We start from the raw sequence: 22,916 nt of genomic DNA, 5'->3' as shown, positions 1-22,916 counted from the left end.
AAAGAAATTTTGGGATTAGGAATGCTTATATATTAATATAAATCTAAAATTTTATCTCAACATTTGATCAAGTTTTTATATGTGAAAAAATCGGAAAATCTTTTTAAAGTGATAAAGGTGCAAATCATAATCTCTCTACAAACAGCAATATGGCTTTACTTATTTCCTTTCATTCGCTTTGAAGTTTGCAAAGTACTGTTGAATATTCTCATTACGCGCATAAAAGAGAAGGAGAGAGAGAGAGAGAGAAAGCAAAATAGAGAGTACAAATCTCTAAGCAATTCAAGATTTTAAGTGATAAATAGACGCGCCCATGGTATTGCGGGTATTTGAGATTATGTCGACCTATTAAAAGTTTAAATTACAAAACCCTGTCGGGCATTGAGATTCTACGTCGCGGAAAGTCGTGATAACGCGACTGAGTTGAGTCGGCAGATCAACAAGTAGCACCACATTGTACTCGCAGACGCAACAGCAACAAACGGCGAATACTTTATTGCTGATCCACTTGGGTATCGTGGAAGCCGCGGTGTGCCTGATACTACTGATCTTCACGATCTTATCGCCAGACGTGTCCGATACGTGGTGTATTCTTCATGGGTTTTTACTAGCGTTGCTACATCCAGTCGCCCTTTGGACTGTCACCGGATTGAACTGTGACAGGTGAGCCTTCACATATTCTCTGTCTTTCTAATATCGTTAATCGATATTCTGATAGAAAAACATGTTCAACGCGAAGACTTCTGAAGAATGAAAATCAGTATCAGTTTCCTATTTAATTCGTTGCTCAGAAGCGAACAATGTGTCTGATTCTTCAATAAACTGTAATCAATGCGTTGGGGGATTGTAAATAGGATGAAAAAAGATATTTGTTAATCATTGCGCTCGATCAGTCGCTTCATAATATTGCATATTTTATACATATATGATACACATTTGAAACATACTTGGTACGCGTTTCACATGTTTCCGATTGAAATGTTTAATACAATGAATTTCTCTAATAAAATTAGTCTCGCGGTACTGAAGGTGTCAATAATGCCTTTTTAATATGAAATAAGCCTCATTCAGAGCCAGTAATAACTAAGCGCATCACATCAAACTATTCATGCATCATGACTGATCCAAAAGGATATTATTTCAAAATTGTATGCACGCATGTCTTTGACAGCTTTAAGTGCAAAACATTATATCATGTGATTAAAAGATAAATAATAATTTATGCTAATTTAATATATATTTATTATATATATATATATAATTAACAATATATACTACTTAGATTATATATATTAAATTATTTGCATAAATTATAATTTATCTTTTAACCACATAGTACAATGTTTTGTAAACTACGCTTAAACGCCTGCTGTATTTAGTAATTACTTAGAGAATTTTTTTTATATTGTTCAAAGGCAATACCGTGCACACTTCCACACAGAAAAAAGATTAATATCAATTCAATAATCATTATCTTATATATAAGTAAGAATAGAAAATCTGGAACTGTACGAAATTTCTTCATGTGAATAAGTTATGTCTGTTCAAGATTAACAAATTCTCTGAGAAAGATTTTATATTCTTACTTATATATATATATATATAAGTTAATGAGTATAGGTTTGAAATTGTTTTTCTGTAATTGTCTTATACGGAACGTTGAAATACGTCGAAGTACCGTTGAACAGAATTTCAGGGCAATGTATAAACGTTAATGTTGCGCGAGTAAATCGACGAAGAGTCTGAGGAATTCTTTAGGATTTCTGCGAGGACTTCGATAAAATTCAATTTTTGACATATATCGAGTGATGAACGACAAGGCTTCGGTTTCAAAACACAAAAGACAACAAGATATCCAATGTCAAATAAGGATTTCACAGGCTCAAACAGTATCACCGTGGCTGTCGGATGACGAAACGTTCGTTCAATACAGTCTGTATGTATCTCAGAATCACCTTGTCGTTCCATCTTTCTACTTGTTGCATATCTCTCGCCGCAGATTCACGTTAACAGCTACGCGGTTTTGCGTTGTGCGGCAAGGCTAAATTGCATCGTTGAAATAATTTCATTCTTTTATTTAATGTAAATAGTGTCCTATTCAAGTACATCGTTTTTTAGAGCGCGATTTTGAAAATCTCGTTCAGATTTCGTATTCCTTTTTCTACATGCGAATGAATTCCATCGTATCGCGTGAATCCTTTTAAGAAAATACGAAAGACGCGCTCGAGAATGTGGAAAACTTCTTTCTTCTTTCCTTTCGGTGCCACCAGGCCCGACCGTGGCTCGATCGACCACTATTTATTCAGGAATATTTTATTCAGCAGTTTAAACAGATTTAAACCACCTCGTTTTTCACTTCCCTCACGGCTCACCTCTAGATTTCCTCGCTGCAGAGAGCGTTGCATTTTCGTCAAATATTTTTTCTCGAGAGCGCTGATCATTCGGCGACGATATCGTACATGTCTCACATGGTACGTCGAGCGTACCATTTAATCCGATTAAGTGACAAACCGGGACTAATGAATTCGTACGAAATGATTAGAGTTAAATGCTCGGTCATGTACGAAACAACCATCGCCGCGACATTTAAATTATAGTCACGTAGATTTCCATCAGCCCATTCGCTTCGCAATTACTCTATGCAGGTATTACGCGATCGCCGCACCGCTGCACTACGCCGCCCTGGTCTCGCCGCGTCGCGTGATTGTCGGGCTGGCTGCCTCTTGGATGGGCGCTCTGCTCCTTTGTCTGCCGCCGTTCTCGGGTCTGGTGCCACCTTATAGGTTTGTATATACGTGTTACACCATTAACCATCATACCGGCACACACCGACAAACCAGATGTCGTCGCATTCCGCAGCGGCATTGCCTCGCAATTGCTGCATTTCCTCGCGTAATGAACGAGATTCGATTTACTTTGTGTTCCGTCCCTTCGTCGAAATAAATTGTTTCACGTCGCATAAAGGCCCGCAGCGCGCGCACTGCGAGACAATCTCCGCACCAGCTTCTTTTGCGACACGTACCCGAAACAATTTTCATTCAGAAAACAGCTTTTGTCGGATGCGAGTTGGTTAAGTTAAACGGAATGGATTATAACAATACAAACGAACCATTTCAATAAATTTACTTACTTTCGATGCTTAAAAGAGTTTTCTAGCTATTTTGTTGCGCTGAATTTTGGAAGATTTCTAGAAATTTTTCTTAGGTAAATGGATAAATATTTTTTAATACTTACTTCTTATCTTTTATTTATTATTATTTGAAGATTGTTTCCCTACTTTTATAGTAAATAATATGAATAAGCACTTATTAATGATAGATCCACGATTAATCTCTGTATGATTAATTGGTAATCATAATTCTAAATGTCAATATTTCATGTATCGATCAGATATAATCAAGGATTGGGTTGCTGCGCCCCGGATTTCGGTAACAGCACTTGGGGATCCGCCGCCGCGCTCTACAGCGCTGCTTATGCCATTCTGGGCCTAGGGCTACCGGCCGTTCTCGTGACAGTCTGCAATTTACGCGTGTTGGGCATAGCGCGATATCACCGTCACCGTATCGCCAGCGCGATCTATGAGGTCACCTTAAGTGCCCAGGTGACCATCACTCATCAGCGAAATCCATTTTTCGTGCCAACCGTCACCGCACCCTCTGCCGGCGGACCACCACGTTTCCACAGTGCCGCCAGCACGGTTCGTACTAATGTTTTTATAGAATTTTAAACATCCGTAGCATTAGACACTACGGCAAACATAGATAATAATATCCTATTAGCGTGCCGAAATATCCTCACGATGTCGCTTAACGAATATTACGGTCAAAATTAATTCTTCTTCAACAAGAATATAATCAATTTAGTTTTTGTCGAATCACTTGACTTAAGCTAATCAGGCGCTAATAAAAAGCGCCCATGATTAAAGACTAATCTGTAATTTCATTATCTGACCCAAAGTTAGCAAGTCAAATCGATAGACGCCATGCTGAGAGATATCGGCCAAGTATATACCGAAATTGCCTCGCTCGCAGCGTCTCGTGATTTTATGGATCGCCATTTTTAATTTCTATAGAGGAACAGTCCAGCAACTTTCGGATATAATAATTAAAACTTCGATCTCGCGGCAGAAATATGCGCGCACTAAAGATAAATAGTTTTATGGATCTGTTGTTACCAAATTTTATCACAGTTCTACGAATGTCGACTTTTCAGGTGATGCAGCTAGTCGGCTCTCTGTACCTGCTCTATTTTCCGTATTGTGGGTTTATCCTCTGGGAGGCTTGCGGCGCCGGTAATCAGCACTGTCTTCACCCGCATCCTAAGCTCGCCTCTTTAGCGTGGCTACTTCTCGCGTGCTCACCACCCATCAACAGTCTCCTCTACGGCCTGAAATCGCAAACTCTGCGACGATCCGTGCAGAACTACTGGCGGAAAAAGGCAACAAAATCGGAATTACAGCAGGTAATTCGAAAACGCGAGAAAAATAAACACTTGCGAAAGGGCACTCGAGTACCGAAATAATGTGAAAAACCGTAATTTTTATGGTTTGCCGTTATTATCGCTCTTACGTGCCATTACGTTTGTACATACATATGTATACGTGCACATGAAAAAATATTCTACCCCCCCCAAAAAAATAATTACTCATTTTATTTTACTTTGTTTAAGTAATAGTTTTCTTCCGCAAAGAATATTTTCTTAATAATTGTTTTAAGATATACTTGTCACAAGATTTAGAAAAGCTCGTCACTTTTTACTCAAATTATGACATTTTAATTAAACTATATGCTTTTCTTCCTTAGACTCTAGATAGTAAGCAAATCAAATATTTGTTTGAATTAAATATTCTTGTTTAAAGTACTAAACTTACTAATATTAAGAATATGTTTTAAGTATAATAGATGTAACTTATGGCAAGTTTACCGTAGATTTGCGGATATGTAAACTTACTTAAAACAAGTCAATTACTTAAAACAAGTAATATTTATTTGTAAGTTGTAAGTAGTAATTATTTTTCTATGTGTGTATATGCATATGATAGTGTGAGAGCAACTATAAATTCTGTTTCAGGAGATACAGGCTAGAACGCCGAGCGTCGCGGGCTCCAGGCGACCTTCCGGAAGCGGAAATACTTCCTTCTTCCCATTTCCGCCTCTTCAGCGAAGGCTCAGCGAGGCGTTATTGGCCCTCGGCTCGTGCAGGACCGGGGGTAGTTTTGAAAGTAATAATCTGGGGTTCCAGCGCGGCAGATTGCAGCCCGCCGTCTCATGTAATACTCTTAGAGTGCCGACCGCTGAATCAGGTACGCGATCCTTGCTGCTGATATCATTTTATCGAGATACAATCTGTACTTCTGTCGCATTCAAAATAGCTCTTAGTTCGTCTTAGTTCGCAACCAACAGTTCGAGGTAACCCTTTGCACTTTAACACGAATACCTCTATAAAAAGAAATATAAAAAAAAGACTTACAGTGAAATGAATCGAATTTTGAAAGATCTCTTGATCCTTGATGGATAAATGTTTCGACACTGATATGAGCGTCATCCTTTCATCATGGCGCTAAGGTGAGCCGAGCAAATTGGTGAGGGCGAGCGCGAGTGCTGTCAGTCTGATGGGTCCCCATTATCGAAGCGACTTTATCGGGGCGGATTTGGGCGCGGGATGCTCCGTAGCTATGTGCGAGACCCCGAAGAAAAGCCCGAGGATCCTCATAACGCGCGCGTACAGCGAAGAGAGCCAAGACGGAGGCAGCCCCCTTCTGAGAAAGCCTCTTAATTCCAATACTAATCCACCACCGTGCGAAAGTACGTCACATTTGTGTCCTAACATTTGTAGTGCAGTTTACATATTTACATTTTTATTGCATCTTAAAATAGAATCAACTTATATAAATTATCACGCCTCTACTTTATATTTTCTGAAGTAGATTCTCATTTTCTCTCTCCCATCTAAAATATCTCGCAGTTTTGCATAATATTATAATCTCTATGAGTAAGAAGAAATCAAGTAAGCTTTCAACGTCCGCTGAACATGTTCGCCGCTAGTTTCATGAGATTTGCAAATGAATAGATCGTCGAAGTAACTAAGTTACTTCCGACTGGATTAGCGTTTGACCTTATTTAAAAGAGTCCTCGTTTATCGCGCGTGCATAGAACGTCGATGGCGACACTGCAGCACCGGAAGCGAGAGCAGTACGGGTAGTAGCGATGCGAGCGTATGGACCACCGGCGTGGCTCCAAAGTATAGCAAGGGCAACGCGAAGAACTCAAACGGCTGGTCGTCACGTACGCGACACGTACGCGGCAAAAATTTGGAAGAAGGTGCACTGTCAACTGCGACCAGGCCGAATAATAACAGCGAAAGCAGCGATACCACGGATACGACTACGGCTACGACGACAACTACCACGCTGCTTAAATCTCTCGCCATGGTAAGTGATAAAGTGAATTCAACATTTTATATACTTATCTTAAATTATATAATTAAATGACTATTTTATTTGTTGGTATTGTCAACAAAAACGTCCACCTTCAAGATAATTGTGTTAGAAAAAAATATTGAAGCGACCAAGATGTAACTTTTTAGAAATGTTTATTGACTTTTGTAGTTGAGTCGTGAAGAATCAAATAATTATACTTAATAATTATATACTCTTTTCAATACATAAAGTTAATTTACAATTCAAATTTAACTTCAAACACAATTAATTGCTCGAGTACAGGAGACTGGCGAACAGATTGAAAAAAAGAAGGAAAGCGTGAATGGCAATATGAAGAAAAGAGAGTTCAGCGAGAGCGAGAGCAGTTGGAGCAGCGTCGAAGAAATTGAAATCAAGGCTGAAAGGAACGATGAGGACGACAATCTTGAGGGGTCAAAGGAGGATCCGCAGACGAGGCCTCCGCGACAAAAGTCGAAAAGCAGCAATCGCAAACTCGAAGTTTCCGAAGACCGCGAGGAGGCTGCGCAGCTGAGGCCTCTTCTAACTCCCTTCTCTTAAGCCTATCTTCTTAAATGTGTAATATTTTCCTTTATAAATTTGTTTGGTGTGTATGCGTACGTGCGTGTGTGTATGAATGAAATTTCATTGCGTGTACTAAGCGACACTAATGTCGTTTACAGAAAATTTCGCAATAAGCGATCATTAAATCGTGACGAGTTTATTTTAAGAATTTGCGGAAATAAAATTAACCGATGAACTGCGATAAAAAGGTTACTTTGATAACTTGCATTAATGATATATATTCGTGTTTGCGACACGAGAACGTAAAGGAAGAGTTTGACAATTTTATTCAAAAGTGTACGTTTTTCGTAAGCTGATCTCAATCGCCTGTCACTTGTCCTAATGCACTGTAAAAAGTTTAAGAAGGAGATATGGATTTAATCTTCGCAGATCTTTATATGCTCGACGTTAATATATCGACATATCCTGAAATTATATTTTTGTACTTTCACTCTGTAACATTATGTGACGCAATAATGACACGAGACCATCCTTTACAACAAAAACCGAAGAACCGATTAATACATCGACGAACTCAATTTCGAGAAATTTGTTCGTTCGTTCCACAAAATTAATCGATGACAGTTTTCGATCAAATACCAATAAAAGTTTGCGTCAGCGATGAATTCGCAAAAACACGTTATCTACGAAAGTTCCGATCCAATTTGTCTTTAATTTATTAAAACAAGTCATAAAGACTCATAGAAGAACGGAGAACAACGGACAGAAATCGAACACCCGAGAAAGTTCTTTTGATAGAAAATGATAACATAATTACGTTGGAATCAAAGAAACGAATTCTGAGGAATGTTTGAACGTTTCGTTCTATCAGGCGCCGAGTTGTACTATTAAAGAAAAAAGCTAAATCTCACGTGATCTCTCTATTTTTTGTAAATGTCCAGTTTCGCTCAGTAGTTATAATCGCATTTATTGCGACGTAAATTCCATGTTTTTTTTTTGTGATGTCTACGATAACTATTAGCAACGTAGATAACGCTACAATTAGCCGTTGGAATTGATGCTCCAAAAAAACTGCTTAGGGCATATATGTACGTACAAATCTATGTGTACAAATATCCTCGACGTTTTCTATGAACGTTTGACAATGTGATTTTAGTAGAAACATTTTCAATAAGAGAAACGTGTTAGAAGCGTGCAAGAATTGGTCTGTATTCGCATACTTTGTTTACGATTTTAATACTTACAAGTTAGTCCCTCTCCTCATTCCAATCGTGTACATTTAATTTATACATAATTCTCAATATATATTTAAGGATTTCATATGTATAATTATATAAGTTAATGGCTGTAATGAAAAAAAATTAATGAAGCATGTACGCTTAACAGGGCGTGAATACGGATATTATTTGTATCGGTATCTATTTAATTTATATATTGTTGCTAAAATATATATACACTACTGGTCAAAAAAGTTTTAGTGCGCTTAAGATTTTCTCCTTCTTATAAAAAATTAAATATTTCAATAAAAAAATATATACAATAAGAAAAATTTTCACAAATGCATTTTAAAGACAAAAGGTAAAGCTTTAAATTTATCCTTCAGTTTGAATGGGATACTTTGTTTTTAAATTATACAAAATTAAAAATTGGTGTTTTAAAAATATTTTTTCACTCTTTTATTGTGATGTAGCTTGAGAGACAAAAAAAGATTTTAAAATAAAAGAGCTTTTTAAATTTTAAAATGCTTTTTTAAAAAGAGTTTTACGCAAAAATTTCTCTCTCTCTCTCTCTCTCTCTCTCTCTCTCTCTCTCTCTCTCTCTCTCTCTCTCCGCAATGATATCAAACTTCTTGTGTAAAAACTCATCTCATATAAAATGTTTTTTAACTTTAAAAACTAAAGAACTTATGAAAAAAAGAAAAAACATTATAATGTGCTTAATTCTCATAAATTTTGCAAAAGTTTTTACACACTTTTTATATGTATAAATTTTCGTAAAGTGAGAGAAATTCGAAACGTGCTGAAACTTTTGGACGATAATTTATGTATATATAAATTACTATAGTAACACCTTTTTTATTATCGTATCAGATTTGATCGATTTCCACGCGTATGTCATGACGTCCATGCAATCCCAAATTGCAAAATCGCTTATGCGCTTATGAGCGGCCGAGCTATATGTTGATCTAACAAGACGATGAATTAGAATCATGTGGCTCGGATAATTGCCGTTTATTGTTGTCAATGATAAAATTTCAGGAACTTTGTCGGGTGTGTATGTTGTATTGATGTTAACATTACGAAGAGTTGCGACATAAACGATGTCTGAGTGTATAAAAAATTAGTGTAAATAAAAAGAATAATAGAAAAACTGTCGAATTCGTAATTTCACGGCATTTTATATACTTCATATACTTCATAGTAAGTAAACTAATTTGGATAGTGGGGCTTTATTTTATGGTGCAAAATTTAAGTACTAATTTTTTAGAAAAAACTTGATTGGAAGTGAAAATTCTTACAGCGATGCATTTTCTCTCAATTTTCATTAAAAAAATGCATTTATAATTTGTAGCATAAACACTCCCAATATATCGTGTACGTCCGGAAAATTGATTTCGTCACTGATATAATTCTGTTCCTCTTCGTTGCACACACACAATTGTAACAATATACGATCATAAACCAGATGTGGAATCTGGTTCCACCACATGTTTCACACGTTCTGTATAACATCTACAATTCAGATAAAGATGGACGTGACTTCATCCTCGTCTTTCATGTTTCCAAAACGTGTTTCCACGCACGTTCTTCTTCTACGGTTATTCCGTTACCACACTTTGACGGCATCCACCGGTACATGTACATCACTACGTAACAAACGAGCTTCTAACTTCGCTTTTCATTCATTTCTTCGTGAATAAATTGTGTCCATCGGTTTCTCGAGTGGCCTAGCAACGTCCGTGAGTTTTTTCGCGCTCGATAGACTCAAAAAATTTCAAGTGCGTTCGTCCGGAAGATAAAAAATAGTCCGTTGATTCGATTAGACTCGAGCACCAGTGGGAATTTGCTGGAAACGCACTCGCATGCGACTGAAAAGCGGAAAACGCGACCAAGCGCGTAGAATATTCGCAATTCTACATCAAAGTTTTATTTACGTCTTCAGAGAAGATGACGGCGAAGAACACTTTAACGTACACATTTGAGTCGCAGGAGGAACGAAGGTATGACATGTTGTATGCCTATCAAAAATTTTCCGAGTTTCACATAAATGTTTATATCTTCTTATCTTCAACATAAAAATTAATTTCATAGTTGAAAATTCGAGTCGCACACAAGACTCTCGTTCATTTATTTAATAGCTACAGGCCTGTAGTGTTGATGCGATCGTTGCGCAGGCTCGCATCGATCTTGCTTGCTCAGCTGATACGTCTGCTGTTGCATTTCGCAGTTCTACTCCGCTAAAAACACGTAACAGGCATGTTTCTCCCATGTTCAAATGTAGCTTCTTGAGGACTCATATTGAAGCTACGTTTTAAATGTAATTATTTTTATCGTGCAGTGCTATTTTCTATTCGTATTGGTAATACTCTCGATAATTACTCTCGTGGAAAATTTTTTCTACGCATGCGTTCTCCAATTCATGCCAAAGATTGAACTCAACATTACCTTCATGGTTGGAACGGAACGGATAGTGCCTCACATTGCACAGGATGTAGTTGACAATGGCGACATGGCGTGGAATTTCTCGCGCGCCGGTCGAGAGATACACGATCAAGGAAGTACGGTTGTAGATGTTGAGAAACGGACGACATGTCTTCCGAGTGAGTGAGATCAATGTTGAATTAATCGAGCACGGAGTACGCGAGGGCAAATTCCATTTATTGTACTAATAAATGGAGCTTTTCGCAGAGAAAAACCATGAGAGCTTCCTCGCCTTCGTCCAGTACGAGCTCCGTGTACACCAGCGCCGATGATGCACGCCGGTGTACCGGCTACGAAAGGACCCAGTTCCTCGACTTGGAGGATGTCGGGACCGTCTGGCTCCTCGGCTCGCACTTCTCACACGATAGGTCGAAACAAATGCTCGAGAAATTTAAAATAAACAAGTGAGTGACATTATACGTTCGCCGTCAACCAAGTACAGAGCTCATTCCCATACGATATGATTCTTTCCGTTCTGCTTGCCGGTTGAAAAATTTTTCTTTAAAGCTCAGATAATACATATCAATTTCATCTGGAAAAATATTTCAGCTTTAATTTAAAAAACGAAAGCTTTTGTTCCGAATGGGATTATCCCAAAGTTCTTAGATCTGTGGAGGATTAACAAAATTGTGATTAACGCCCTTGTTTTTAATCACAATTGTTTAAATATTCACGTGCTTTTAGCACTTTTTTTATATTAATATTTAAACATTTGTAACTAAATAACTAAACTTTAATCGTAATTTTATTATTCTTTATTTTCGTCTTATTTTGTCATTAAGGATTACCTACTTCAAAAATTTTCTCCTATACCTATTACCAAATATCTTGTATATAATAGAATACAGGAAATAAAAACTAAACATAAAAAATAAAAAATCTTTTAAATCTTCTTAAATCTCATATTGCCAAAGGAAACAATTTCAATGCGAAAACAGTTTCGATGCAATGCAATACGTAAAGTTTAGAAATAATAATGACTCAGCATTTTAATAACGCATGAACTTTAATCAATATTCATAATCTATTTCAAGACTAATATAATGTCTAATATAATGAAGACAAACTTCAGAAAACATTACATAAAATTCTGCAAAATATTCTGCAAAAAATTCTGAAGGCAAAAATTTTGTACAAAAAACTATAAAAACTACAGAAATTCATGCACAAAAATATGTAATTTTTTGTGCAGTAATTTTTGCATAATTTTTTTCTACGGGATATTTAAAAATGTTAATATAAATTTATAAATAATTCATGATAGACGGTCTTCAAAAGGTCTTAAATGTAAAAATTAAAAACTGATGACAAATAATAATAATTTACATAATGGTTATTTTTATGTTATATAAGTTGGACGTGCGTTTTAATTATAACAAATAAGAGTACCAAACTTTCATAAATTTCATCGAAATGTAGATTAAATCTGACATTTTTTCACACACTGCATCAGATAATCTGATTTATTAAAATTTTAACATATTTATTATCATTATAAAAAAAATAATCTTTCCACTGATAATGCAATCAGACATTATATAATAAAACAAACAATAAGGATACTCGATAAATTAAAATAAATAACAAAAATTTATAAAAAGTCGCTAAGAACCGGTAAAATCGACGCGATAAACAATGCATATATATGTATAATAAGAAATTTTTTAATAATTTAATAAATTAATACATACTATTTTTAAAATACTTTTCATATAAAAAATATACAGAAGAAAAGATAAATAATGCGATTAATAAATACAAATAATGAATAAAGTTTAGTTCGAATTAGATAAAAATTGCCGAAAATAACACTCTTTTGCATATAATACTATGTAAGGTAATACAAACTCAATTAACGATAAAAATCTTTTTAAAAAATCTATAAAAATTTTGAAAATCTTTTAAATAAAATATAGCAAATTTATTTTATCGATAAAATAATGCATTTATTGCTTCCTCCTACCTTACAATGCTGCAATGATAGAACCTTCAATGTAATTGGAATAGTTTGCTCTATCGACAAATTTTAAGATCAATTTCATCTAATTTATTACACTGCTAATTTATTCCAATTGCAAGGAAAAATTTTTCTAACATCCATATACAAGTTCACATAACGTTCCACAATCACTTGTTAAATAAAGAGTTAAATAATTATTACTGTTAAATCTTTGCTCAAGAAACCGTCGGGCTCTCCGGTGGGCTCTACGTGAATAGCCTAGCGACACCGACGCCGATTGGCCGTACCGTCTAGAAGCGCTCTGCGTGGGGGGGCTTCCAGTAGTGCAATTCTATAATTCATTAAAAGGTGGCAGTATCGTTATACTGTTGTTGCGCAGCTTTTACCATACTGCGCAAAAACTGTATAACGATACCGATACCTCTTAACGAGTTACAGTTTTGCACTACAGTAGTGCGATTCTGTAACTCGTTAAGAAGTATCGGTATCGTTATACCGTCATTGCGCAGCTTTTTTACCATATAAAATATCTGCGTAACTGTCGTCATGAGCACATAACGACGAGATAATGAGTTACAGAATCCCGCTATAGGACCGCTATTATCGATGTCGTTAAGTATCGTTGCATATATCAAAATACGAGCGCACTTAACGACGTAGATAGTTGTCGGTAAGTATAGTTACGGAATAGTAGCCCAGGTCGATGCGTGAGTGAGCGAGTTCAGTTCGCGTGCTGGTAACGTCTCACGGCTAATTCGTCTCGATCGCATTGTGATAAATAAAGCGTGTTTAGTGAGCAAGAAAAGGCGTAATCAAATCAAAGGAAACCTGTCCTGACCGCTTAGCCCCGAAGAAGCTAGCCCGGAGATCACGAGCGGAGCATACTCGCGCAAGGAAGCACGAAGCGTCCAGCCAAACACGTGCTTAATACGAGACATTTGGTTTGTTCTTTTTAGCTGCACTGTTGCACTGATGCAATAAGTTAGAATGAGAAAAAATATACTTGTCTTACTTTAACTTATTGCACCAGTGTAATAGTGCAGCTAAAAAGAACAGGCCACTTATTACAACAAGAGTTCCGTCGTATCGGTCCACTCGTACCTGTTGACTAGTTTCAGCCAGTCAGCAATATGCAGTCTGTTCAAATTCTCTACTTTTTGTATTCATCATCGTTATACTCGTGCATGCGCACGTACACTGAAGAAAACCACTTGATTATAATAATCCAGCCTTGGTCAAAATTAGCCAAAATTTTAATGAAATAGTTCCAACGTAAGATAATTATAACAAAATTATGTAATTATAACGAAATGTTTATAATTATTACCAAACGTTTTGTTAATATTATTATAATTTTGTTATTATTACAATATTTATTTATAACAACCAAATATTTCAACAATATCGTTACTAAATGCATTTCACAAGTTTACCAAGGATTTTTTTTCAGTGTAATAAAATGCATACCGCGCAAAATTAATAAATCTTTCTTAAGTTTAATTATTAATTCTTAACCCTTAATAATAAAGTATGAAATGCTTTAATTAAGTAATGCTTAAAATAAAATATACAAAATATGGTCCACGGGCGTATATATCCACGAGGTCCAATATTATTATAATTTATCATCATCCACCACACTGTTGTTAATGTTCAAATAATTAAAACGTTAAATTATTTTTATATATGCAAATGGATTCCCAACACATATTCCCATTACATATTTCCATGTTTCCAATTTTTCGTAGGGTAAACTCGGGTAAGATGGCCATAGTTTTTTTGAATACAAAAAAACTTTTATTTTTATTATTTTTTAATAGCGTTTGGTATATTACTCCATTGAAGTTTTAAGTATGTAAAACTATCGACATTAAAGAGAAAATACTTAATATAATTTTTTTATTATCAAAATATTGAAACATGAACATTAGCCATCTTTCACAACTTTTAGGGAAAAGATGTAGCCATAGTATTATACGTCTGATAAGATAAGCGAAAAAAAAAAAACTTTATTATGTATTATTATAAATTTATACAAAACTGTAATTTAAAAAATTTATATATATTAAGCCATTAAAAAAATTAAACTCTATTATTGAAAACATTTAAAAAAATAATTCAAACGTTTTATTTAAGTTGAGTTATTGAAATCTGTTACTTTATTAAAAAGATTTATATAACTCAATAAATTATGTAAATCTTTTAAATAAAATAACTTTTATTCTAAAAGGTTTTATATAAAATATTTTTTATGATTCTATTACTCACAAAAATAACTCAATGTATACATTTGAGCTGTCTAATTACGTGTAAAAATTTTAAAAAATTATAAAATTATAAAAAATTTTAATATAAAAGGCAATAACAGTTTCAAAAGTCTAAATGATTATTGTTAAATATTATCACTAAAAAATATTTGGCATGCTTTAATATATAAATGTACACATGTAAATAATTAGGAGTTCTTATGCAATCATTAATTTTCTATCTATACATTATATACGCATTATTTTTCTATTTATACATTATACCTGTAAAATAGCAACAAAAATAAATTAACATAAATCTAAAATGTTGATATGCACAACTAATAATAACGTTTCTTGCTATTAAAAAAAAAATTTAAATACTATATAAGAAAAAAAGATAGTTAAGTGCATGTGCTGTCATAGCGCTGTCGAATTAATTAATATTCAAGGCGATAAATTATAAATTACTTACTTAATTAATAATAATTTTTAACACTGTTGTTAAACTGTTAAAATCTTTGCAACGGCAGCTGAACAGGCTCAGCATATAATGAGAGAAAGTTGTGCAAGAAAGGAGTAATATAACCACAAGTATAAAATAACAAGGTTGTTAGAAATCATTATCTCGTACGATAACTACATGTTTACGTTTATGAAAGTGATAACTTTGATCCGACTTGAGTGCTGTGTTTATCAATATATTATTGTTCTTTTTCAGAACGCATTTTCGCGTGCAACACATTATCATAATCGGCGCTGTTGTAGCCGCGTTGATAATCGCTATAATTATTGGTCTAAGTGTGCATGCACGCAGCGGTACGTCAGACTCGCAAAATAAAAATGAATTTTTAGTACCGCCCGATCCAGAAAACTTTCAGCCACCATCGTGGAGTAAATTGAGAACTTTCAAACGCGGTGCCGTTTGCGCAGACGGAGCACCATGCGCTGTTATTGGCAAGTATGTATATCAAAAACGTTATTTTTTAATTTTATATATATATATATAGTATAATCTTTTTTTATTGCATACAAGATGTCATAGAGTCAGCGATCCCAATATATTTTAAGCTAGCAATAAAATAAATACAAAATTTGGTTCAATTTCTTTGTAATAATTTTATTGTACTTACAAAAAAGCTAAAAAATAAGTAAAATAGATAATTGACAGTTTTTATTTTATTAGATAAAAGTTATTTGTTCAGATTTGTTAAAAACAAAGACATTACTTGGATTTTTATTCAATTGCCAACTGAATAAAATTCAAGCAATGCCAGTTTTTAGAAAAAACTAAAAATTACACAAGTTTACTGATGATCTCAAGATATCGGTTAAGGATTAATTCATAATTATTTGACATAAGAGACGCAATAAATATGTCTGATTTGCCGAATTTTCAGATCAATTTTAGAAAGAAATGGGTCGGCGGTGGATGCTGCGCTGGCCGCATTAATATGCAACGGACTCGTGAACATGCAAAGTCTAGGCCTCGGTGGTGGATTTCTGATGACAATTTATCAAAGATCCACGCGTCGGGCGTTTATTCTCAACGCAAAGGACCGCGCACCTTTGGCCGCGAATTCTACGATGTACAATGGCAAACCCCAAAATACATCTCCGTTAGGTGAATCTTGATATTTTTGATGAATAAATACTTCATATAAAAAGATATCTAACGCTGACGGATTTTAATCGACAGGCGCACTGTCGATTGCTGTGCCCGGTGAACTGGCCGGTTACTGGGAAGCTCATCAACGATTTGGTAGATTGCCATGGACGGATTTGTTCAAGCCTAGCATCGAGCTCTGCGAAAAAGGCTATGTCCTGACACTAGTGCAATATGACGGTTTTGCATATAATAAGAAAAACATTTATAACGATCCAACTTTAAGGTAAGAACTTGCCAAACATAAACAATCACGCATAGTGAAATATTTATTCATTATTAAACATCAAAGAATCAAATTTAAACTAATTCCTTGAATTAAATACTATTTTTGTCAAAATGTCGTATAACGTACTATCGTTAACTTTTTAGAGAACTATTTGTCGATCCTATGACCAATGAATTTCGCAAGCCAGGCTCAGTAATTAAACCTTGCGCGCTTTGTGAAACGCTGCGAGTTATTGCCGAGAGAAATGTGACTGAATTTTATAATGGTACGATTGGACAACTTCTCGTCAACGATTTACAGGAACAAGGAGGAATCATAACAATGAAGGACCTTAATGAGTACAGGTATTCGGATAATAATTGTTCGCTGAGTGACAAAAGAAACGCGTTATTAAAAACGTATATGTCCTTCTTATCTTTGTCTACAGAGTTTCGTGGGACCAACCAATGCAGACAAATCTTTCGAATGGTATAAAACTCTTGACTACGGGATTACCCGGTGGAGGAGCTCTTCTCTCGTTTATTCTCAATGTCTTTGACGATTATGGCTTCACACCGGCCAGCATAGCCGATTTTAATTCGACCATCCTTACATATCACAGAATGATAGAGACGTTTAAATACGCATTCGCATTAAAAACGAATCTGGGTGACGGATCTTTTGTCGATATGACTGAAGTAAATATACTGAACAATCTCCTTTCTTTTTAACATTATTGAGTTTATTCCGATCAATAACCGTACTATTTCAATCTCTTTGAAGATAACCAGAAATTTAACATCGAAGAGCTACGCGCGGGTGATACGAAAAAAAATAGATGATACGAAAACGTGGCAAGATCCACGGCACTACGGCTCTCCTACCTATGCTAATGTCGAAGACCACGGTACCGCACACATATCGGTACTGGCACAGAATGGCGATGCAGTATCGGTTACTAGCAGTATCAACTTTTAGTAAGCGCACTTACGCCTAAAGATGCATCATTCGCGGATCGTTAAACTATTTTTTGTACACTTTCAATCTAATAACTTTGTAGTTTTGGAAGCGGAATTGTCAGCAAAAAAACCGGCATTTTGTTAAATAATGGCATGAACGACTTTAGCATTCCGTCGCAATTCAATTTCTTCAATATGCCGCCATACCCTAACAATTATATCGCACCTAAAAAGCAACCATTGTCCTCGATGGCGCCGTCCGTTCTGGTCGATCGACACGGTGACGTCAAGATGGTTATGGGTGCCGCCGGTGGGACGAAAATTACGACCGCGGTGTCGCAAGTCAGTAACATTTTAAATGTCTAATAATCACATTCAATTTTTTTTTATGTACCTGTAGTAATAATTTCGAATTACTTCAGAATTTTCTTCATATAATTTTTCACAATTTATATTATTTATACATAGATTTTAAAATTTTTCAAAATTTCTATATAATATTTTTTTTAAACTTCTCCGATTTATTTATATGAATTAAGATTAATTTATATAAATTAAATATGAATAATTTATATAAATTAAGAATAGATCATCTTTTAGAAAAGTAGAAAAAAATCTACATCTCTTCTAGATTTTTTTATATATAAATTTTGAAATGTTCTAAGGTAAGATTTCCAAATCAAAAACACAAAAATTATGAAATATCTTAAAATCTTTATATAAATGTAAAATATTTTAAAAAATTTTAAATATAAGATATTATGAGAATTTTTTTTTTCGAGGAACATTGACAAAGCAATAGACAGTTTTATTGACGATAGACATGTATTGTGCCTTTAGATAACCGCGAAGATACTTTGGATGAAGCAGACAGTTAAGGAAGCGGTAGATTCGGCGAGAATACATCACCAGCTATTTCCGCCGGAAATCTCTTACGAATATGGGATTCCTAAGCAGGTGATCGATGGTTTGAAAAACTTGGGACATGCCACAACGCGCTACAGAACTCGCGGTAGCGTAGTCTGCGTCATACTGTATGAAAATTCCACGATTTTTGCAAACGCTGATTATCGCAAAGGCGGCGATGTATACGGAATCGATTAATTCGCGTACGTGAATTACTGATTCAGCCATCGCATAAAGGAGAAAAACCAAAAACGTAGGTAGAACTAATATTGCAATGTATTACTTATCTAATTAATATTTAACAATAAATCAAATTAAAATACATATAAATTATGTAAAATATAAATCATATTATCAATATTGAAAAAATAAGTATCACTAATAATAAAATTAAGGACGTATCAAATATTGTTTTGCATATAAAGCCAAACAAGATAAAATTTAAAAAATTTATTAAAAAAGATATCATTGTGTCTATTAAAAAAAAAGATTAGATTGGAATTCAACGATATTCTTAATTTTAAGCTTTGTTATCTCTGATGAGAGGCTTTATTGTTAATGACTTATTTTTTTTTTTTTTTTATTAATATTGGGACTTGGTTAGGGGATATGAGAGCGAATGGTCATGTGGCGGTGATAGTGCGTGGATAGAGTTAAGTAGGTATTTAGAGATTTAGGATGAAAAAATAGAAGTGAATGAGAAGAGAGGAGAGTAAAGTTGCTGGAAAATTTATTTAATTAGATTGTAATATAGATAGGGTTTTTGCGATTAGAATGGTACAATAAGATATGTTATATTATGATAAACATGCTAGGAAAAGAAAAGAAAAAAGACAACTAACAAGGTACGGAATCTAGGACTAAGGATTTATAGAAATAATTTTTAGTAGAGAAAAGTGAAAGGAATGTTTAGGGAAAGAAAGGAGGAAGGAAAAAAGGGAAAGGTTTTTGTAGTAAGATTAGTAAATAAAGTATAAGAGAGAATAGTTATAAGGATGTATAGTTATATATATATATATAGATTGAAAGAAAGAAGACTGTAACACAAAGTGACGATAGGAAGATAGTGCGAGAAAAATGTTTAGATAGGATTATATTGTATTTTATGTAGGATTCTCTCTCTCTCTCTCTCTCTCTCTCTCTCTCTCTCTCTCTCTCTCTCTCTCTCTCTCTCTCTTCTTGGCCATGAGATACTGAAGAGAATAAAGTTTATTATTATAGGTAGAATTCTTGCGATAAAAATAATGTAGGATTATAGCGGAGCAATAAGATTGGATATGTTATATGATATAAATAAAGCCATGCAACGTATCAGTTAAGATAGATGGATAGTTGGAGGATAAATGAATGGAGATGTGTGTGTGTGTGTGTGTGTGTGTGTGTGTGTGTGTGTGTGTGTGTGTGTGTGTGTGTGTGTGTGTGTGTGTGTGTGTGTGTGTGTGTGTGTGTGTGTGTGTGTGTGTGTGTGTGTGTGTGTGTGTGTGTGTGTGTGTGTGTGTGTGTGTGTGTGTGTGATAGAAAAATTGTAAATCCCCTTCTTAGCACTGTAATGTTGAAGTGAATAAAGAATTATATTTTTATTAGAATTTTCAAAAAATATGATATATATTTTACATAATTTACACATGTTTTACATAATTTACATGTATTTTAATTAATTTTTATTTATTTTATTATTCAATATTAATTACATACAATAATACAATGCAATTAGTTTTGACCATATTTTTTTATTTGCATCACCTTACTGTATAAACTTTCTACATGAGCTAATGAACTTTGTTTAAGCAGCGTTGATTCTCATAATTATCATAACACCGATGTATGTATGCGATCAATCTTGATATCGTTAACGGTGAAATGGTAATACCAGTATTATTGTTCAATATAATTTTCATACTTTCTCGCTTATTGGTTACACCTTGTCCTTGCATTGTTTTTTCCAATACCATGCATATCCATATTATATTCCATATTATTTTCAATTTATTATCGTCTCTTGTACTTTCGTGATATTTACTAATGCAAATGAGGTTTATATCTAACACTGTAAGTACAAGATATGCATTTTTTTCACTCGTATAATTGATATAATTTCGTACAATTCGAATTCTTAGCGCAGCTGTACAGTGTTTCGTAGACGTGACACTTATTGAAAACTTACAACCTTGCCGTACTTTTTATAGGTATAAACCCTTGATGGCATTGTCGTGATTTATTTCCTCTTTTAACCTATTCCATATCATGTACCAGACCTCAATTTCCGTAGTCACATATTCTAGACTACTCTCTCTGTAAAATTCTGTAACAAACTTTTTTATTATAACTCATGAGTAATAAAATTTTTTAAAATTCTTTATATAATTTTTCTGTATAATAACTTTTTAGGAAAATTCTTAATTTAAAATATAAATTGAAACATTTTTTAGAAGTGCGAAAGTATATCATTTTTTGAAATCTTTTAATGTGATATAAATTCTGAAATATTCTAAAAGTTCTAAGATTTCTAATTTCTCATTCTATAATTTTCGAAAAAAATTTATAAACTTTCAAAAAGAGCTAAGGACTTTTTCCCGAAAATCTTCATAAATTGAAAAATTCTCATAAACATTATAATATTATAAAATATTATATAAGAATGTTTCACTGGTGACATTTTTTACAATCTTCTTACTCAATAAAAACAAATTTTAATAATAATCATTTTACAGCACTCTGAAAATTACTCTTTATACTCTTGTATGTTAATATATGTTCCTTCTCCTTCTAATCTTTTCTTGCTATGAAATAATGAAGCTTCCTACGCCAAAATGGCATACAAATATAAGGCATTGCATTAGCATTTCCCCTACAACTCGGCGAAAACCTGTTTCCCCAAAGTCTGCCCAGGAGAATTCTCAGCTAGTCGCCATCGCCAATTCGAGAGCAGACTAGACTGACTTAATGTCAACCATCAGGATCAAATTGATTAACGGTACTAGACATTCGTGTCTGATTTCCTTTCAACCGATCGTCGTTGTCCTTCAAATTTTGATCGAACGCGATTTCCTTCTCACAACACTTTTATAAACGCCATGCAAAAGTGAAAAAGATAAAGGAAAAAGAAGTTGTGGCCGGACTTTGTCATCTGCTGACTTAGCGGATAGCACATATCCTCTATAAGCTATAATTAACGTTGCCTCGTGTCCGCGGAAAGAATACACAAAAAGGAGCACGTATTTGGCGCTTAATCCGCTTGTCCATATCATGCTCAACCTTGAAAATAAAATTGCGTCGAAAGAGGAATTCAATGTTTTGAATATAAACGATATGCCGGATTCATCAAGCGCGACATTTAATTATAACACCTGAGAAACGACGCAACATTATATGGGGACATTGTACATGGAATCAAAATATTAATATTCAAATATAAAATGTCTGTTTGTATTGTTAATTAACATCAGTGAAATCAGCTTGAATAAATATTATATGTATTCAGTCACGCTGCGAAAACATACTGAAGAAAGAATTTCGTAATACCAAATGTGTGTTGAGTGAAATGTCTATTAAATTCTTTTCTAAATAATCAACATAAATATTATCAAACATATCTAATCGCTTACTAAATATTTAGAAGATAAAATTATTTTTAATTTAACCGAATTATTTCATTCAGTATTACTTATTATTATATCAAACTCAGTGCTCGTGGTAGCGAATTATGGTCTTTCTGCAAATGTATCAAATTTTCTCATAAACAGCAAATGGAATATGATATCAAGAGAATATTGTTTATCAAATTATTGCTGTCCTCATCGTGACATTTTTTAAGATTTTATTGTAACACGCTAATGTCGACGAGAGAAAATGTCGTTAGATTCTTGCGATAGATCGCGAACAAGACAAAAGAGAGAAAAAAAAAATGAAATTATTCAATTAAAAAATTTTGTCGGTGGTGTGACGCGTCTTTTCATGCTTCAATAGCTTCGCTTCGCAATGTCGTACGACGTAGAAACAAACTCGATTGATTGCGCGTGTGTTAATGCGTGATATCTTCTTTCTTTTACAGCGTCGCGCGGTAATATCCATATTCAGCTCGGTGAATGTAACAGCAAAACATTTCTCGAGTTGTTTACGTTCCCGTTACGACGAGCGTCCTGCCGCACCTCAGCAAGATAGATTGAAAATGTCATTTTTTATCTGCGAACGATTAGAATACCTTGTACACTTGTCCTATTGGCAGTATATACGTTGTTAGTATTTCGTTAATTGTACAGTGAGAAAAAAACTTAGTATTTGTGAGTCTAATTATGTAAAATTAATTATA

At 34.3% G+C, this 22,916-nt stretch overlaps 3 protein-coding genes across 11 annotated transcripts in view; 2 read left to right on the top strand and 1 right to left on the bottom strand.

Annotated features, from left to right (window-relative positions):
* The window catches only part of LOC105837350, a 32,647-nt gene extending 24,495 nt beyond the window's left edge, over positions 1 to 8,152 (top strand). For 3 of the 4 annotated variants that reach the window (XM_012682047.3, XM_036287964.1, XM_036287963.1), the window contains 8 exons: positions 467 to 663; positions 2,646 to 2,783; positions 3,391 to 3,697; positions 4,213 to 4,461; positions 5,071 to 5,302; positions 5,565 to 5,804; positions 6,153 to 6,430; positions 6,722 to 8,152. In XM_012682047.3, the coding sequence (XP_012537501.1) occupies positions 467 to 663; positions 2,646 to 2,783; positions 3,391 to 3,697; positions 4,213 to 4,461; positions 5,071 to 5,302; positions 5,565 to 5,804; positions 6,153 to 6,430; positions 6,722 to 6,997 (1,917 nt within the window). In that variant the 3' untranslated portion in view covers positions 6,998 to 8,152. The remainder of the gene's footprint in view (positions 1 to 466; positions 664 to 2,645; positions 2,784 to 3,390; positions 3,698 to 4,212; positions 4,462 to 5,070; positions 5,303 to 5,564; positions 5,805 to 6,152; positions 6,431 to 6,721) is intronic. The other variant, XM_012682048.3, reaches the window with a different exon arrangement.
* The window catches only part of LOC105837351 (phytanoyl-CoA dioxygenase, peroxisomal), a 54,277-nt gene that overhangs the window by 28,969 nt on the left and 2,392 nt on the right, over positions 1 to 22,916 (bottom strand). Inside the window, exon 1 of one of the 6 annotated variants that reach the window (XM_012682053.3) lies at positions 15,344 to 15,364. The exons of 3 other annotated variants lie outside the window; for them this stretch is intronic. The gene's annotated coding sequence lies outside the window, so the exon portion shown is untranslated. Of the gene's footprint in view, positions 1 to 10,626; positions 10,758 to 12,625; positions 12,766 to 15,343; positions 15,365 to 22,916 lie in introns of those variants that run through there. 2 more of the 6 variants (XM_012682052.3, XM_028190629.2) reach the window with 2 other exon arrangements.
* Positions 10,643 to 20,962, top strand: LOC105837349 (scoloptoxin SSD14). The gene is made up of 10 exons (XM_028190626.2): positions 10,643 to 10,781; positions 10,870 to 11,066; positions 15,590 to 15,829; positions 16,269 to 16,492; positions 16,568 to 16,760; positions 16,907 to 17,107; positions 17,191 to 17,440; positions 17,526 to 17,719; positions 17,803 to 18,043; positions 18,542 to 20,962. Exons 1-10 carry the CDS (start codon positions 10,752 to 10,754, stop codon positions 18,803 to 18,805), a joined length of 2,034 nt encoding a protein of 677 aa, XP_028046427.2. The 5' UTR covers positions 10,643 to 10,751; the 3' UTR covers positions 18,806 to 20,962.

This window comes from Monomorium pharaonis, chromosome 6 (genome assembly GCF_013373865.1).
Source record: "Monomorium pharaonis isolate MP-MQ-018 chromosome 6, ASM1337386v2, whole genome shotgun sequence".
Lineage (NCBI taxonomy): Eukaryota > Metazoa > Arthropoda > Insecta > Hymenoptera > Formicidae > Monomorium > Monomorium pharaonis.
The sequence above is the reverse complement of the archived record's forward strand: the minus strand, read 5'-3'. Positions and strand labels throughout refer to the sequence as shown.